This window comes from Trachurus trachurus, assembly GCF_905171665.1.
Source record: "Trachurus trachurus genome assembly, chromosome: 24".
Lineage (NCBI taxonomy): Eukaryota > Metazoa > Chordata > Actinopteri > Carangiformes > Carangidae > Trachurus > Trachurus trachurus.
Window position 1 is genome coordinate 6,172,337 of NC_139910.1, and position 19,262 is coordinate 6,191,598.

The following is a 19,262-nucleotide window of genomic DNA, read 5'->3' on the forward strand; positions in this document are numbered from 1 at the left end:
AGCTTTTCTTTTGTATACGACAGAGTTTAGTTCAGTTACAGTGTCGTTCAGTCGTTCAGTTAAAGTTTGGGCGCCCTCTGGTCCAAATGTCTGTTAATGTGAACAGTTACAGTAAAGCAAGTGGAAGCTGAAACGATCTCCAAAAGGCAGAAAGTTACACATGACACATTCCCTTCCCACATTCCTAGAGCCGCCGCTCTACGCACAGTCTCAACCGTATCCACCGCCACCGCCACCGCCACTGCAGCCCGTGATGCAGCCTCAACCACAACCAGCTGCAGCAGGTGAAGGCATCAAGTTACAGATGACTCCATTCCCGTTTTAAACTATGTATTTTCTGTATATATTTGTTTTATTTTCATCTTTTACATTTTCAAAATGACAGAAAAGGAGAAGGTTTGCGCCCCCCCCCTGCATAGTTAGTAGCTAGTAACCGTGTAAATAGTAAATATCTTGCCTGATACCTTGGTCAAAGTTTGTTTTGTTTCTCTTTCTCACTCCAAAACTGTAGAAAACAAAAATAATACTTGAGATTCACTATTTATTATTATTATTTATAAATTTTTTGGTCATTTGATTAATAAGTTACTTATAGGACGATGCAGCTACTGCTACCTTGCACATGTTTTAACCGTTTATTTGTTATTTTCACATTGTTAGTTGGGTTTTTTTGGCCGCTGCACCATATTCATACTGATATTTGACATTAGGCACATTTTTTTGTTAGAATTGAGTTGTGTGTTTTTTTGTTTGTTTGTATTCTCTCCTTCTTTCCTCTCATCACAACGGCGCTGCAACTGGAACTGGAATTTCCTGAGGGAACTTCCCTCTTCCCTCTTCCTTCTTCCCTTTATCCATCTTCATGTTTAACTTCATGCCTTTTAGAGATCATTTCATCTTCCACTTGCTTTAACTGTGTTCACATTAAAGGGATAGTTCAACATTTTGGCAAATTGGCCCATTGCCATAATTGCTATAGTCATAGCAGTAGGTTCGTTACCTTTAATTGTAGGTGTAAGCTATTTTTAGTACAGCGGAGCGCAGCAGCAGGCTGCTCAGAGCTACGCTATGGAGGCTAAGGGAATTTCTTGGTTTCCCTCATCAAACTCATCAAATACAAAATCCCAAAACTCCACAGCGCTTTTGTAGACAAGTTGTGAGCTGCACAACCACCACGCTATGAGATAATGACGGAACGATACGAAACGGAGCCGTTTTCGAGGTAAATTCATACAAAACCGCTGATGCGCGTTGCGTTCAGGGACAGTTTTTCAGCAAGCAGTCTCCGTATTTACCCTGTATTTACCTCGAAAACGGCTCCGTTTCGTATCGTTCCGTCATTATCTCATAGCGTGGTGGTTGTGCCGGTCACAACTTGTCTACAAAAGCGCTGTGGAGTTTTGGGATGTTGAATTTGATGAGTTTAATGAGGGAAACCAAGAAATTCCATTAGCCTCCATAGCGTAGCTCTGAGCAGCCAGCTGCTGCGCTCCGCCGTACTGAAAATAGCTTACACCTACAATTAAAGGTAATGAACCTACTGCTATGACTATAGCGATTATGGCAATGGGCCAATTTGCCAAAATGTTGAACTATCCCTTTAACAGACATTTTGACCAGGGGTGCCCAAACATTTGGTTTGCATGACACCGTTTCCATCAGCCATCAGAGTCTGGAGCTTCTTGAAAACACGTCAGAGTTAACATGAAACACGAAACAATCGTTTGTTCCTCCTGAACGACAGAGAAATAAAAACTCATTATGAAAACTGAGCTGCTGCTAATTCATTTCATCCACAGCTGTGAGTGAATCAGATATTAATAAATACTAATCCATGTCGCTGCTGCCTTCACCCTCAGTTTCCAGTCACCCTGCTGCTCTGGAGGATGATGATGATGATGACGATGATGAGGAGGAGGAGGGAGACGACGAAGAGCCGGCGGCGGCTGAGACTCATAAATCTGTGGATGAGCCGGAGGATAAGAAAGAGGAGTACGACGAAGACGACGACGATGAGGAGAAGGCGACGGTGGACGTGATCAAGCCTCTGTCTGAACCGGAGGAGGAAGCAGCTGCAGGTCAGAGCCTCCAGATGTTTTATATTATTATTATTATTATTAATCATCATAACAACGTGTGAATTCAGTGTGAGATGAGTCTGTGATTCTCTGTGGTTTCAGTTTGTTCCTGTGTGAACGAGGCCAAGAGCAAAGAGTCTGTGACCAAGACCTCAGAGAAGAAAGGTCTGAAAAACTCTCATGTTCTCATGTTCATCACAGTCAGTGGAGAGATTTAACTCTTTAATCTCATGTTAGACACTAATGAAATAGAGACCCAGAGACGCCAGCAGATTAAAACAGGTGTTTATTATAAGAATGAAAGTAAAGTCATTCAGTCATTTAAACAAAATTAGGTTAAAGAGTGGTTTTCTGTGATAAGGGACTTTATATGTGACAGAGACAATAATGTGGATCAGACTTTTTAAATTTACATGACATCTTAACTTGCATAACGTAACATTACTTATTAATAGATTACTTATAGATTTTATTTATTTTTATCGAACAAAACATAGACAACATACATTACAAGTGCTCTCTGTATTCACAAAGAAATCGAAAAAAGAAAGAAAAACAAACCACCATTCAAACCCCCCGACTGTGCATCAGTCACCCTATACACATACTGAACATACAGTGCCTTCTCTCATCCATGTATAGTGAAAGTAACAGCAACAAAAAAAAATACAGTATATATATATATACAAGTAGATAGTCAAATAAGATCAAAACAAAAGCAGTGAACGTAACATTACTTAATTATGATCATGTCACAATCCAGATGTGTAGAAAACAGGCCTGGGCTTCGTACAGTTTATTTTTATTTTGTATTTTTAGTTTTACACCTGTTGCATTCAGATTAATTTCAGTAGCAAAAACTTTGGACTCAAGATTTTATCTTTAAATGATCTTTTATATCTGCTGATACTGGTAGAGTATGAACTTCAGGTTGGTTTGATAAACACAGGCCTGTGTCTGTGTCCTGCTGCCTGTCTGTTGTAACTTTGAGTCTGTGTTTCAGAGGGTCCCAGGAGAGTTTCAGCTGTGAGGAGGAAGAAAGGTGACGACACACACCTTTAGAGACACCAGACAAGAATACAAATATGAATCAACAGTGTCACTTTCATAATGATAATGAAAACTTTGATTAAGTTTTTAATTTGTTATTTTTTTCAATTTTAGACCCTGAAACTGGGAAGACAGAAGAGAAGGCACCAAGGAAAGGTAACACTGAACTCTACAGAACACCACGACTATGAATGTGTTAATCAATATTTAACAATACATAATAAATAAATGAGAATCTGTGTGTGTGTGTGTGTGTGTGTGTGTGTGTGTGTGTGTGTGTGTGTGTGTGTGTGTGTGTGTGTGTGTGTGTGTGTGTGTGTGTGTGTGTGTTGTATCCAGGTCTGCCCAGGATGCCAGGTCTGCAGCCCAAGGTCAAGAGGGTCCGAACTACTACCGGTACTAGGTTTCCTATGTTCAGAGGTACTGACACTCATTATGATGATAATGTGAATGTTTACGACACATTTTCACTGTTTCTGTCACAATTCTATCTAATTTTTAATGAACGATTTCTATTTTAATGAAACAATAAGAAACCAAGAGAGAGGAGAAGGCCAAGACACCCAAAGCAGGTTATTGGCTTTTCTTATTATTACTCATTCTGTGATTAAAGTACATATGAGCACATGAGTGTGACTTGTGTTTACACCCGACTGTTTTCATTGACAGAGCCAGTGACCAAAAAACAAGAGGATGCTCCAGAGTCTGTACAGGAAGGTGAGTAATTTAAAAGAAATTGGAGGAAAAATATGTGATAACTTTGTTGCACTGAAACCAAACTGTGTATTTCTTTTTCCGTGTGTTTCAGTCGGGCCCTGCAGACCTGCACCGGTCTACTGCCCCTCCCCGCCCGGCTGGTACGGTAAGTGGCAAAGAAGATGGAGGCAATTGGAAAAAAAACTGATTTCTGTAAATATAGATGTTCAAAATGTGGCATGAAGTTTGAAAAGAAACTGATTTCTATAATTAATCTTGTTAAAATGTGACTTAAACTCTTTTATCCTCCAGTTCATCACATCGTCACAGACAACCCGTACCCTCCTCCGACCATGTCAGGTATTTATCAGTGATACAACGTCAGAAAAAGACTCCATGTGGTTTCCTATACTAATTTTCTCCTGATAATGAATAAAAATATATCGTTTCGTATTTCCAGCTCCGTCCGCTCCTGTTCTGACCGTCCACCCCGGAGCTCCACAGATGCATCCTGTTTACCAGCAGCAGCCTCCGCCTGCACCGGGGCAGCCGCCGCTCTACGCACAGTATCAACCGTATCCACAACCGTATCCACCGCAGCCGGCGACGCAGCCTCAACCAGAACCAGCTGCAGCAGCTGAACCGGTCCAGGCTGACGCCCCCGAACCAGCGGCTCCTGAGGTCCAGACTCCAGCTGCTGAAGCTCCGCCGGCTGCAGCTGTGGTGCACGGTGAGGAAGAGTGTGGTAGTTACAAGATCATAACATAAATAGTTAATAGGATAGTTCAACATTTTGGCAAATCCTCCTCTCACCATAATCCCTATAGTCATAGCAGTAGGTTCATTACCTTTAATTATCGGTGCATGTTGTTTTGAGATCGGCAGGGCAGAGACGTGAGCTGCTCAGTGAACGGTACAGGTCCCCTGTCCCTCATCAAACTCATAAAATACACAATTCAACAACTGCACAACGCTCTGGTGGACAAGTTATGACCTGCACATTCACCACGCTATGAGATAATAACAAAACGTTACGACACATGAAGCAAATACTGACACAGCCGTGTCTGAATGTAGTTCCGGCTGCATTTGCCTCTAAAACAACTCTGTCTGGTAACGTTGTGTTATTATCTCATAGCGTGGTGAATGTGCAGGTCACAACTTGTCCACCAGAGCGTTTTGGAGTTGTTGGATTGTGTATTTGATGAGTTTGATGAGGGACAGGGGACCTGTACCGTTCACCTCCATTGTGTTCACTGAGCAGCTCACGTCTCTGCCCCGCCGATCTCAAAACAACATGCACCGATAATCAAAGGGGATGAACCTACTGCTACGACTATAGGGATTATGGTGAGAGGAGAATTTGCAAAAATTTTGAACTATCCCTTTAATGATAACAAATGTAAATATGAATGAATCACTGAGGTGTAAAATGTTAAACTCTCATTAAAGACGCTGTGACTGTGGAGGAAGAAGTGAAGGCTGCTCCTGCAAAGAAAGGTACGTGTGATGTGATGTGATTACCGTACTTAATAATTAAAAACATAAATATTTTTCTCTTAATTGCAGCAGTGAACGACACAATAATTAATATGTGACAATTTTGCAGCTGCAAAGAAGAAAACAAAGAGTGCTGATTCAGACAAAGGTGCCGTACGAGTCCCCTCACACACTAAATGCTAAATGTGTCAGCTAACTGGAATATTCCCTGTAACTAACTCCAGCTGCAGCACTTAGCGCTGACGTACAATGACATAATGTGCTGTATGAATGTATTCATTATGGAAAATTAACTCTGCATGGCCATTTCACTCCAATTATCCCCTCAGAGGCAGCAGCGGTCAAAGACAAAACAAAGAAAGGTAATTTATGTTTACAAGCGGCTAATTTGGTGTTTTCACTGCTTCACACTCCAGTGTTGTTATTGTTGGTGGTGTTGTTGTTGTCAATGACATAGGCAGAAAATTGGAGCTTTTGCTTTGCTATAAACAGTCACACAGATTTACACATGAGTGAGTCGGATATGAAAAACATGAATCAACACATTTGCCAAGTTTAGATGCCGCGAAATCAAAGCAGCCGCTGCAAAGAAAGGTCAGTCATTGATTAAAGTCTTTTTTTTTCTTCTACATTAATCAAAGTGACGACTGAATTAATCTGCTAAATAAAAGGAGGAAGTGAATGGTCATAAAATTTATCCATAAAAATGTTAAAACTAAAACAGGTGTTTTTACCATCTGACATAACAAAATCAAGAAAATTAACCTTGCAAAGCTCATATTTAATGAGAAATCAGATTTTTTATGTGTGAACTTCAATACACAAGTCACTGTAGAGGTTTGTGTTAAAGCTCCTTCAAAATAAAGGTAGATGTTTGTGTTAAAGCTCCTTCAAAATAAAGGTAGATGTTTGTGTTAAAGCTCCATACAGTATAAAGGTAGATGTTTGTGTTAAAGCTCCATACAGTATAAAGGTAGATGTTCGTATTAAAGCTCCATACAGTATAAAGGTAGATGTTTGTGTTAAAGCTCCATACAGTATAAAGGTAGATGTTTGTGTTAAAGCTCCATACAGTGTAAAGGTAGATGTCCATGTGTAGTGTGATTATAAAGCAGCTTCAGGCTCTATTGACATTATTATTATTATTCTTTACGTTTAAAATCTGGGTATGGGACCTTTAAAAATATGAATCTACATGTCTTGATGAATATACTGTAATGAACTCATTATGTATTTGTTTTGGCAGAATCGGCTCCAAAAGAAGAGAAAATCAAAAGTCCTCCAGCGAAGAAAGGTGATGGCCCCTAATGCCCAAATACTAAAAAAAATCTTATCATAATGAAATCAAATAAATCAATTCAGAATAATGAAAACTAAATACTAACTAAACTAAATATGAAACTAAACAACACTAAATTCTAACACTAAATAAATAGCTTCACATCTCGGTAGAATACAAATCTCATCAATTGTGATAAAAACAAGATTGATGCGTGGCTGACTGGTTGTGTGAATTTATTTTAACAGAGTCAGCTGTGAAGGAGAAAACCAAAACTGCAAAGAAAGGTGAAAACCCAAAACAAAAGAATCTCTGGCTTTAAAGTGAAGCTCATCACCTTTTTTACAAAGAAAACTGTTTATTCAGGCTGCTAATCACAGGTGTGTTGTTATTTCAGAGTCTGCAGCTGCTCAACAGAAGAGGAAACCGTCCTCTGAGAAGAAAGGTGAGTCCTCACACTCAGCTTCACAGTTAAATTAAAGTCATTCACCACCGTAAACTAATCACTCTGCTCCTCTCAGACGCTTCAGCTGCCAAGAGCAAAACCAAAACACCTTCATCCAAGAAAGGTGAGACCATCGACTTCACATTTCAACTGTTTTTTCATGTAAAATCCCCAAATTTTAATTCCATGAGTGAATGTGTGTGTGAACCAGAACCAGAACCAGAGCCACGTCCTCAGCCGCTCAGACTGAAGTCGAGACTCGAGGCCGTGAAGAGGACGAACGCGACGTCTTCGGCCAAAGAGGAGAAACCAGGTGAGTAACGGTTCACCTGCAGCATCCAGGATCTCACACAGGTTTTAATGTTTCTGTCTTTTCTTTTTCTTCTTCTTTTCAGCCAAGTCGAGAGCAAAATCTGTGGCAGACAAGAAAAGTAAGTTTATGTTTCAGTCTGTGTTTCATTGTTTGTTTTAAATCTGTGTAATGTTGCTGCTTTTCATGTGGGATCATATTTTCGTCAACCTAAATGAGACGTTGTGGAGTTTAAATCCTAATTTTCTCAAGACACTGCTCTTATCTTTAAAGGAGACATATTATGCCCCTTTTCCACAAATTAATATAGTTCCCAGGTGTCTTGGAGACATGTCTCTAACATGTTTCGGTCAAAATACCTCAAAGATCAAACATCACAGCTCTTTTCATCCCAAAACAGCCCTGTTCAGAACGGTTGGTTTCAGTGTCTGTCCCTTTAAATGCAAATGAGCCACTGCTTGCCCCGCCCCTTCTACTGGTCCCAGGTAGGGGTGGGGTTATGCAAATTCGAAAACTAATGACATCATTGGAAGACAACTGAGGGAACAGCTCATAAAACCACATGGATTTCAACCTGGGGAGCCTGAAAATTACAGATATTTTTGTCAATTCTCACATTTTGGAGGCCAAAAGGCAAGACAAACACCCAAATATATGTTAAAGAGCCTTCGAAAAGTGATATTTTCACAATATGTCCCCTTTAAAGTAGCTCAACATCTGGAGGAAGACTTCATTGATTTATAGTTAGATGAACAAAAGGTACAAAATACCACTGTAACAATAATTGTGGTGTTACAGGTGGTTATGGGCTGCAATATTTTGTGTGTTGCTAAGCTAAGCTAGGCTAAGATGCTGCTTCCTTGATCGTCTTGGTTGTTTTCAAAAACAGGAAACATAGTAAAATCATTCATTTAGAATGAAAATATAACTCCACAAGGTCAATTAAAAGGCAGCATGGTTCTATAATTGTATAAATAAAGAGTAAAAATTCAGTGATAAGTGATTTCTAAATATTCCGATCTGAAACTCGAGACATTAAAACGTCTGACGGAGAAGTTTCGCTCGGCTTCCTCCGGCTCCAGAGGGGATCAGTCCCCAGACGAGCCGATGTGTTACTGACGTCTCTTCGGAGGAACTCACACCTCCTGAAAAACACCGGGGCAGATTATGTGATTAAACAGACTGTTTTCTGCATGATGAAGTTCTAATTAGAGACACGTCAGGCTGTGTTACACCGAGAGGGGGGAACGATATCACAAGCGTATTAGATGTAGCTACAGTTCACCACAGTGATGCAGAGCGATGTGTGTGTGGTGGATGTGTCGTTGTCGACGGTAACGGGGCCGTCTCTGCTGTTCCAGGCAAAGCTGACAAGGCTGAGAGGAAATCCGTGACAGAGGCTCGAGGTACGGATTCACCAGCAGGAAGCGAATCATCTGTGCTGCTGCGTTCGTGTGTCATTGATGAGTTCATGTCTTTTTTTTTCTTTTTTTTTGCCTCCTCTCACATTGTAGATAAAAAGAAACAACCTCCACAGACGAGTACGTATGAGGACGTTACTGATCTGCAGCTGTAATGATGATGATGCTGAAATAATGATTAACACGTCGTCTGTGAGCTCAGAGTTCATCCAGGAGGCTTCGTCAGGTCTGAGGACACCTTGTCTGTTGTAACCTGAGGGACGTTAGGGTCACCTGGTCAGAGCAACACACAGTTAGAGACTGAAGCATTTAAAGCAGAAGTAAGCAATATTTTTGTGTTAATATAAGTCTTAAATAGTTATATCTTCTGACAGCAATCACTTATATAGTGTGTTTGGACCGAAACACGGGTCTGTCAGTCACTCTGCTCTGTTCTGAGCCGAGGAGAAAACTTTTCTTGTATCCTACAAGTTTTATCCAATGAGGAGAGAGAACGGCATGCAGGGCTGTGTGTGCAGCCAAGGGATGCGCCTGAATGTGGTGACGTAGGGACGAGGACCAATAGATCCATGACGAGGGCGGGGGCTGCTAACTCCATCGGCTGACAAGATGTTATGGTGCGTTCAGGGCAGCCCGTAACTCGTGTTTTTCCGACCTGTGTAGTCGTACCAGTTCGATCTGGTATGAGTTCACGGGTCAGAAGTTACGAGTGGCCGTTATAGTGACTTTCACAGGTAAAACAGGTGCAACAGGTCGGAAAAACACGAGTTACGGGTTGCCTGGAACGCTACAAAGTCGTAAGTTGTGACTTGAAGCTGTAACTTACGGTTTCAAAAGCCTGCCTGGAACGCAGCATTAGCCAAAACGACCGGATCGCTTACTTCTGCTTTAATAAACGTAACATGTGGCATCTGGTTTCACAAAAACAGACGTTGACTGATCGTCAGAAGTCTAAATTCTTCCACTGAACAAAACCAGACTGTGGTGCCATGGATTCTGGGTAAATTTAATTAGTCGAGTCAAGTTAATTTTATTACTAAAGCGCCGATTTAAAACAGAAATTATACATCTATAAATAGACCTTCTCTTTATAAGAGTATTTTCAGAAACCCAGCAGATCCCAACAAGAGCAGCAACATGGAAACAGAAGATGAAGGAAAAAACTTCCTTTTAAGAGGCAGAAACCAGACGCAGGGTGGACGGACATCTGCTCCAACTGTTGGGTTGTAGAGGACGAGATGAGAGAAATCTAACAATAATAACAATAGTATTTGCAGCAGGTTTTTAAACAGAATCATGCAGCAGAAGGACGGCCGACCAAGGAATCACAATCTCTTAGCAGAAAATATTTACCCATTGGAAGAATTCAACCCTGACAAGGACATTTACTAAAAGAAAAAAAAGAAATTCAACAAATCAATAGAGTACAAATCACTGAGGTTCAGTCCTCCAGAGTTCAGGCTGTGGTCCTTTCTCTCCTTAACGACTGTTAAAAAGGCAAAAATCCTTCAAAGATATCTGTTGTAAATTTAAAGAGGAACTATGCTACATTTTTTACCTTAATGAACCAGCTTCAGAGTCGTAGTTCTGGTTAAATCAATGACTTGTAACTAGTTCCAGGGAGAATGGAGGCTCTCTGTCTTCCACCTAGCGTCTCTTAGCTGAAACCAACCTTGTAAGATCAGAGCCTCCGACCCGGTGTCCCAGCTCTCGTCTCCATTGCAACACCGCCACACAACGCGCGCTAACCCGTAACCCGTAATCTCTTGTTGATGACAGATAAGACTACACAGATATACACATGGTAACATGGTAGATGATAAATAACGTTATCCACCGCTCCATGGATTGATTTCTCACCGGCTTCTTTGGAAACAAATGAAGCACATGGAGGAGAGGAGGGTTAGAGACACAGAGGAGGAGAGACCAGACTTGTATTTCCCCTTTAACCAAGTAAGACCCATTGAGATTGAGATCTCATTTTTGCAAGGGCGACCTGGTAAAGAGGTCAGCAACACGTAAAGATAAATTATTACAAGTACAAAAGACAAATTACAAACAATAAATTAAAATAAACAATGGATTACAATTGGCAAACAATCAACTGATGAAATCTAACAACAGAATCATGCAGCAGAAGGTGGTCGATCATAAAATATTTATCTTTTAGAAGAATTCAACACTGACAGGGACGTTTACTTGAAGAAAAATCTGATTTGAAAAGAAATTTAACGAAATTGTAAGAGTGCAAATCATTCAGGTTCGGTCCTGCTGGTTCGACCTCCACTCAGCGTCGTCCTGTGACATCAGCGGGTTTCAAACACCCTGAACTTTAGTGACGAAGCCTCCTGGACGACTGACGACACGGCTCAGACTCCACAGACTCAGAGAGATGCCATTAACTGCTTCACCTGTCGACAGTGACGCTTTATGCTTGTTGTTGTTGTCCGTAGAGAGAGCAGAGAGAACTTCCAGTAAGGCCTGAGGTACTGGGCTCCTCCCACCACCGCTCCCTCCGCTGGTCGACTCAACACCGAGAGACGCTTCCTTAATAACGACATTAGAAAATATTAGTGATTAGAATTTAATGAGATGAGCTGATTGAGACCAGATTAGGTCTTTCTTTTGAGCCGCCCTGCCTGAGTTATCGGAGGAGATTACGGCCTTTGATGAATAGAGCAACAATAAAACTGATCTGACTGATTAAAGCCGTGAAGTAAAACCCATCACAGAGGGAATTAGCGATCTCTTCTTATTGAGTCATCCAGAGGAGGAGAACCCCCCCCCCCCCCTCGCCCCTCCCCGACTCACTCCCTCTCTTCTCTACTGTCACACAGCTCCCAACGGCCGGAGCAGTGGTTCCCAACTCCACATCTGGGCCAACAATAACCCTCAGAAAAAAACATGGAGGAAGCTGCACAAATAATACTGATAGTTAACGTTTATAAATATAATTTAAAGGGATAGTTTAACATTATGGCAAATTGGCCCATTGCCATAATCCCTATAGTCATAGCAGTAGGTTCGTTAATTGTCGGTGCAAGCTGTTTTTAGAACGGCGGAGCAGAGCCGTGAGCTGCTCAGAGCTACGCTACGGAGGCTGATGGGATTTCTTGGTTTTCCCTCATCAAACTCATCAAATACACAATCCAACAACTCCACAACGCTCTGGTGGACAAGTTGTGACCTGCACATTCAACACGCTGTGAGATAATAACAGAACGTTTCATGTTTTTCAGCAGCAGTCTCTGCATTTACCTCTAAAAAACAACTCTGTCTGGTAACGTTGTGTTATTATCTCATAGCGTGGTGAATGTGCAGGTCACAACTTGTCCACCAGAGCGTTTTGGAGTTGTTGGATTGTGTATTTGATGAGTTTGATGAAGGAAACCAAGAAATCCCATGAGCCTCCGTAGCGTAGCTCTGAGCAGCTCGCGGCTCTGCTCCGCCGTTCTAAAAATAGCTTGCACCGACAATTAAAGGTAACGAACCTACTGCTATGACTATGAGGATTATGGCAATGGGCCTTTTTACCAAAATGTTGAACTATCCCTTTAAGTTCAAAATATTTATGAATATTATCTAGATTTTTTGTTTTTCCACTAATATTTGTTTAAAGTTTTGTAAATTATTTCTCATCCCACTTGTGACGCCTTCATGTCCTCTGGTTGGGAACCACTGCACCGGGCAAATAAAACTCTGATTTGCTCTGATCTAAACTTCAATTCAAAGCTTTATGTATTTTTCTGCACTGATTCAGGTTGTTTGAGACGTTGAAACCAGGTGAACAGGGACAAAGACGGACAAAACGTCTTTTCACTGCTTCATGGACACCAGACAAAATCCAGTTGGTTCTCAAGTCTCCACAGATCAGACGAAGGACAGCAGCTCGGTCTTCAGAGAAATCGACAGCTAGTTTAGAATAATAATCTTCCCTTTATGGATCGTAGATAAAAAACAAACTGACATTTGAATTTTTTTGCACTTTCTGTAAAGAACACAGACGTTATTGATCTTGATCACATGTCTTTGAAAAGAGGACGAAGCTGTTGTGTATGTGTGTGTTTGTTAGATGGAAACTTCTTTCTCCTTTTCCAGACTCTTTCTTCCTTTTCCTCCTCACATGCATGTAGAGACTCACACTCTTTATCCCAAACACACACACACTGTCACACAATCACATGAAACTAAAATCCATATATATTTTTTTTTTGCAGAAGAGGCTCAAAAAGACGACAACACGACCGAAAAGAAGAAACCAGGTAAAAGTGACTGAAACTGTTTCTACTGTCAAAGTTTTTAAAACTGTGTGCAAACTTTATTCAAAATAGAAAGTACTTAAATGTCGAGAGGTGAATCAGATAAAGTTTTTTAAGGGAAAAGAGAGAAAGAGGTTTGATATTTACTAGGGCTGGGACTCGATTAAAAAAATTAATCGAATTAATCAGAGGCTTTGTAATTAATTAATCGCAATTAATGGCATTTTAATCGCATATAAATATTTGACCTGAGAACAGTGAGAAGCATTTTTTTTCCACATGGATTTTAGTATACCATTGAATGACTGAATACATAAGCTTAAGCATTCAAGGTGGTACTTAACCAAGACCAACAGACTAGGGATGCAAATGATCGATTAATTCATTAATCGATATTTGATACATACAGATTAAATGGTCTTTCCTGCCAATACACTATGATGATTACTGTAGTATTTAACTAGGCTACTTAAAGCACAGTAGCATAAACTGATTTGTTGAACTCAGCCTGATGTAAACATTAAAGCAGAAGTGAGTGATCCGGTCGTTTTCGCTAATGCTGCGTTCCAGGCAGGCTTTTGAAATCGTAAATTACAGCTTCAAGTCACAACTTACGACTTTGTAGCGTTTCAGGCAACCCACTCGTGTTTTTCCGACCTGTTTTACCGGTGAAAGTCACTATAACGGCCACTCGTAACTTCCGACCGGTGAACTCGTACCAGATCGAACTGGTACCACTTCACGGTCGGAAAAATACGAGTTTCCTTGAACGCACCATAACAGTCCTCGACGCTACGTCACCACATTCACGGCGTTCCTTGGCTGCACACACAGCCCTGCATGCCGTTCTCTCTCCTCATTGGATAAAAACTGTAGGATACGATAAATGTTTTCTCCTCGGCTCAGAGCAGAGCAGAGGGACTGAGAGACCCGTGTTTCAGTCCAAACACTCTATGTAAGTGATTGCTGTCGGAAGATATAACTATTTAAGACTTATATTAACACAAATATATCACTCACTTCTGCTTTAATAAAACTCAGTAACCAATCACACAGGCAGCTCCATGTTGTCCCTGTGTGATGTTCAGGGACAGGTCAGGACAGTCTGAAGACAGACAGCTCTGAGGGTGAAGTCCTATCATAATGAGATGAGCTGCACCTGTGACAGTGACAGGTCTTAGATGTAGCGCTGCAGCTGAGCAATTAGCGCTATAGCGCATTTAGCGTGCGGCTGTGTCTGTGTATCTATGTGCAGGCAGAGATCAGAGATGGTGTTTTAAATAACAATGCTAGCGTTTCACCAGCTCTCATCTCTGCCAGTCAGCCTCTCAAACTGCCGCCTCTCTCGCGTGCGGGCGCACCGCACGTAGACACACGTGAGAAAAAAAAAAAAAAAATTAAAATGCGTAAATTTTTTTAACGCGTTAATTTTTGTGTAGTTAATTAATCGTAATGAATGCGTTAAAGTCCCGGCCCTAATATTTACCTTTCTGGATCTATGACCAACATCTCATGGTGATATCTTTCTCTTCAGATGAGTTGTGAAGTTTATTAAAGACCCCCTAAACCAAAAATGCCCTTTTTGAATTTATTAACATCATGTCAATTTAGCTCTGCTACAAGGCATTTCAGGAGCAAAATTGCTAATCCACGCCATAACTGAGCATTTTAGACTTGAAAATGCAGTTTCAAAACCAGAGTCTGAAAAAACTGGATTCAGTTTTTCAAATTGGAGTCAGTTTTCATGCGTCACGAAACTAGCAACCAATCCCGTTGAATTTGTTTTGCATCTCATTTGTTATTCACTGTGATATGATCTACATGCACAGCTAGATGTTCAATTATGTTATCATTAGTTGCCAGGGTTCGAACTCCGGTGCAAACCTTGTGTTTTGACTTCGCTCCTCAGTTTCCCCTGCCCCGTTAACGCGCACCGCCGTTAACAACACGGTGACAGTGGGCGGGCACGAGTCATGGGGCATTTGCATACTCATGAATATTCATAGAATCTGGATTTTTCAATGAGGGAGAAATAGTAGACCTATTTTTGGGAGCTTTTTTAAACAACTTTTTTGTGGGAAAGCAATTTTAAGCAATCAATCAAGTCATAGCAGAGCATTTTTCTAAATTTTAAAATGCCTCTTTAGGGGGACTTTAAGATTGTACTATTTCAGTTTTGTTTCAGTCTTGTTTATTAAAGGTTCAACACTGACCCATGAAGAACAATGTATTTAGACGTTGGAGCTCAGTTTGTTTTCAGGATAATAAACCTCTTTTATTCCTCCGTCTCCACAGGACAGAGATACTTCCAGTGCATTTACATCCCTGGGAAAAACGCTCAGTACCCTTTACGACCTTTCACCCCGGCCATGTCCCCCACCATGATGTCCCCTGCTCTCCGGTCGATGCTGGAGCAGCAGCAGCAGCAGCAGCAGCAGCAGCAGCAGCAGCAGCAGCGAGCCGCCCGGGCGCCAGGACAGTAGGACGATCGACCTCTCACCTCTCACCTGACAGACCGCACCGCTCTCCCCAGACCAGCAGGGGGAGACGTCTGGAAATCCGAGGCCTCCTGAATCTCTCAGGAGAAACTCAAACTCAAACTCAAACTGACTGACTGACTGACGGACGGAGGGAAAAAGTGGACACAACTATTTTGTCTTTAATTTATTTGTGTATTTATTTTTCTGTCTTTGTGGTCGAGCTCCTGGGGTTTCCGTGGATATTTCACCCTCAGCTGTTTTGCTTCGCTATAGTCGCCATTTACACGCTTTGCTTTAGTGCTTTAGATATAGTTTAATTTAATTTAATTTAATGTCTCCACTATCCAGACAAGGAAGTGTTTCTGTGAATATTTGAACTCAATATAATGTACATACAGTAGTGCATATGTTGGTAATTAGGGCGAGAGGTGTCAGTTTTTAGTCTCAAACACACACACACAAATGTAACTTTATTAGAAAATGTTTTGGATTAGGAACAATAAAAGAAATAAAAAGCTCCAGTTTAGACAATGTGTTGCACTGTAATGATGTTTACCAAGAAATTACACAAAAGAAAGAATTTGTAATATTGTTTTTAATGTCATTAAATGATCACTCAAGGTGCATGAGCATGTTGCAGTATTTTTTTTTTTTACTAAACAAACCAAATATTTGCACTCGAGCCTTTAAATTACATCATCATTTCTATAAAAGAGACATTTCATTTCCAGTTTTTTCCGCGGCCTGTGTTTATTTATTTTTGCTACTTAGCTTACATCTGCATCCGATTAGCATGCGTGAGTGTTGCAGGGTCAAATCCCAGGAGCTCCCACAGTTGATCCCAGCAGCCTCCCTGTCTTTGATCATGAGTGTGAACATCCATCAGCCTCAGTAACATGTGGGTGCATGCTGATGAGAGACGAGACACGTTTTCTTTTTAGACCTAATATAACATGAGGCAGCGCTGAAGGAGATCTGAGTCTCCGGTTCAGCCTCGTCTGACTTATTTACTGTAATTTACAGGGACTTAAAACACAGACTTGACTCTAGTGGAAGATGATCCCAGAGCTGAAATGGCCAAAATTAGACCAATATAAATATGAATAATGGGGAAAAACATACAGGTTTACTTACATACATACATCCAAAGGACTTGTGAAGCTTAAATGTGGCTTAAATATTCAAATGAGATTGAAATTTATATGTTTGATGCCATTGTTACAGGATGTAAATATAAAATCACATTTTTATTATTTTAATGAATGTTTTAATACATTTCAGATTCTCACTTATGGGCTGTGAGCTTCTCAAATATGATGAAAGATTAATTTAATGTCAGTCACATCAACACTGTTAACGGCCTGACACTGACTCTGATGTTAAAGTCACTGAAGCCAACGCAGCGTAACATTTTTTAATAAATATTTATCTTAATATTAACAATTAAGTGTAATTCACAGACATTAAGTGTCATATAAATGTGTTCTTTGACTCTCACAGTGTTGTTTGTTTGTGCTCAGTGTGTCAGAGACAGGGAATCTGCACAGGACGACTCTGACGTGACCAACTCATGAGACGCTGTGATGTCTTGCTGCAGTGGATGATGAATAATGTCATGTGTGTCATGTTAATCATCAGCTTCTTTATTTATTTATTAATCCATCTATCTATCTATCTATCAAGCCTGATGCATCATCTTTTTTCTTTTTCTTCCATTTACCTCACTCGTTTCTTCGTTCGTAGCTCTGGTTTTGTAGCTTGGCAACAAGGCTGCCTTTGTTGTTGTTGCTGCTGCTGCGAAAGCTGTTGCTGAACATTACCAGCAGTTTGCTATTGTCGTCTTACTGAAGAACACTGAAGATGATCAAGAACCAAAAATGAGGTTTTTTTTCACTCTGGGCTTGAACAGTCCAGTCACAGTAATGTGATCGTACACAACAAAGTGTTTGTCTATGTTTTTGGGTCATTTCACCTACGTTACCTGAAATCGTAGCGTAAAACTCTACTATTGTTACTGATTTATAACAGTGGATAAACTGTACTTATGTATATGATTTAAAAGGGACACCAACAGGCCAATGAGAGGAGAGTATTTCCCATGCCCCTGACCAATAATGTGGCACTTCCTCCCTTTAAAGTCAGGCTGTGCTATCTTCATCCTATCAGGGTCGTTCTCGGAGAGTCTTAAAGTGTGTTGGCTAAAGAGTGGTCAGTGAACGCGTCTTCAACCATCACTAGCGTGGATCAGGATCGGTGCTGTTTGCGTTTATCATCCTGAACACGTCAGACCACGGGCTTTAGGTTGTTTTTTTTAAGTATGAATGTTTAACCCGAGGCTCAACCGACGTTAAACTCTTGAGTTAATAAGTTAAGCGTGAAATGAGGCCGAGCCCTTGACTCGGCGGCGGCCCTGCAGGGTGGAGGTCAGCAGGCCTGAGAGATGAGAGCGCGGAGAGTCTTTCATGTTCCACGGCCAAATGAGATCTGACAACCATGTACAGTAACAACACGCTGAGCGCATGCGGTTGTTAGAGCGACCTTTAAAAAAAAACACACTTCAAAGTGTGATTAAAGTTTTAGTTCATAGAGGGATTGTGTGTGTGTGTGTGTGTCATAGAGGGATTGTGTGTGTCTGTGTGTGTCTTTTAATGAATCATATTCCAGCAGGGAGATACAGCAGCAGCAGCCTGGTTGTGGCTCTTTGTTGTCTGGATGCCCTAAAAATATAAGATACAGAGAGGGATTACATTACACCATGTGCTGTAATTACAGTTTCGAGTCCTTTAACATGAGGTAAAGTAGGGTACAGTACTCTTACGTAAGGATAGCAAGCTTTAATTTGACTACGGCACATGATACAAGTTCAATCTCAATGAATATTAACGTGAGCCTAAAGGTGGAATGATGTATTTAACCTTGACGACATCCCGGTTGATGCTGTTACAAGAGGATACAGCAAAGAATTTACTTGAATGTCACACTGTCGTACTTTTCTTTTACTCTTTTATTCGTCTTTGGTCAGTAAATATACAAAAACTGTGTCATGTTTGTTGACAACGGCAATATTGTCGGTCAGTGACACTGGTTATTGTTTTATTTTAAGTTAAATCACTAAGTCAAACTGCCTCTCGCTAACAACTTCCTGTAGAGGCGCTAAAGAGCCGTTTCTGTAAGAAGCGCTCCAAGCTAAATGACCATATGGTCATAGTACACTGTAAATATACTTAGATACGACCTTCACTTCCATGGTAACCTGGGTGTCACTTTCGCGTGTGTTTCAACTTCCACATGTGTTTCGTTAGATGAGTTTTTGTTTGTTCCTAACGTGGCTAGCTAGCGATTAGCGGAAGTCGTAACACAACCACGTTCCAGTGGAAAGAAATGTTAAGTGGGCGGGGCTACATAAATTAGAACGTCCCAGCGGCAGCCGTCGACCCGGACCTTTGTTTTCATGGTAACGATAAAAACCACGGTTAACGCCCAGAGTTCGGTTGAAGTTTATGCACAAAAACAACTTAGTTTGGGTTGAAGAAGTACTTCCTTAAGGTTAGAGGACCTTTGTCGTCATGGTTACAGTAGTAAACTTGTGTTAACCGTTGTGGGAAAGTCATGAGTTTATGAAAACAACACTTATTAGGCCTACATCTCGCACAGTTAAACACAGATGAACAGGAAGTCTAAGTGATTTGTAGATTTATGTAATAACTGCTGCAGTAAGCAGTAAATGTAAATGAAAAGCTGCCA

The 19,262-nt window shown here is 40.9% G+C and overlaps 1 protein-coding gene across 8 annotated transcripts in view; it reads left to right on the forward strand.

Annotated features, from left to right (window-relative positions):
* Positions 1–17,368, forward strand: part of trdn (triadin) — a 31,444-nt gene extending 14,076 nt beyond the window's left edge. For 5 of the 8 annotated variants that reach the window (XM_084000270.1, XM_084000269.1, XM_084000271.1 and 2 more), the window contains 23 exons: positions 1,860–2,078; positions 2,181–2,243; positions 3,082–3,120; positions 3,243–3,284; positions 3,468–3,548; positions 3,662–3,700; positions 3,798–3,845; positions 3,937–3,990; positions 4,137–4,184; positions 4,285–4,554; positions 5,277–5,324; positions 5,434–5,472; positions 5,654–5,686; positions 6,571–6,618; positions 6,852–6,890; positions 7,001–7,048; positions 7,125–7,172; positions 7,260–7,361; positions 7,444–7,479; positions 8,720–8,764; positions 8,873–8,899; positions 12,997–13,041; positions 15,334–17,368. In XM_084000270.1, coding sequence (XP_083856396.1) covers positions 1,860–2,078; positions 2,181–2,243; positions 3,082–3,120; positions 3,243–3,284; positions 3,468–3,548; positions 3,662–3,700; positions 3,798–3,845; positions 3,937–3,990; positions 4,137–4,184; positions 4,285–4,554; positions 5,277–5,324; positions 5,434–5,472; positions 5,654–5,686; positions 6,571–6,618; positions 6,852–6,890; positions 7,001–7,048; positions 7,125–7,172; positions 7,260–7,361; positions 7,444–7,479; positions 8,720–8,764; positions 8,873–8,899; positions 12,997–13,041; positions 15,334–15,521 — 1,649 coding nt within the window. In that variant the 3' untranslated portion in view covers positions 15,522–17,368. The remainder of the gene's footprint in view (positions 1–1,859; positions 2,079–2,180; positions 2,244–3,081; positions 3,121–3,242; positions 3,285–3,467; positions 3,549–3,661; positions 3,701–3,797; positions 3,846–3,936; positions 3,991–4,136; positions 4,185–4,284; positions 4,555–5,276; positions 5,325–5,433; positions 5,473–5,653; positions 5,687–6,570; positions 6,619–6,851; positions 6,891–7,000; positions 7,049–7,124; positions 7,173–7,259; positions 7,362–7,443; positions 7,480–8,719; positions 8,765–8,872; positions 8,900–12,996; positions 13,042–15,333) is intronic. The other 3 variants (XM_084000274.1, XM_084000273.1, XM_084000275.1) reach the window with 3 other exon arrangements.
* Positions 17,369–19,262: the final 1,894 nt, after the last annotated feature.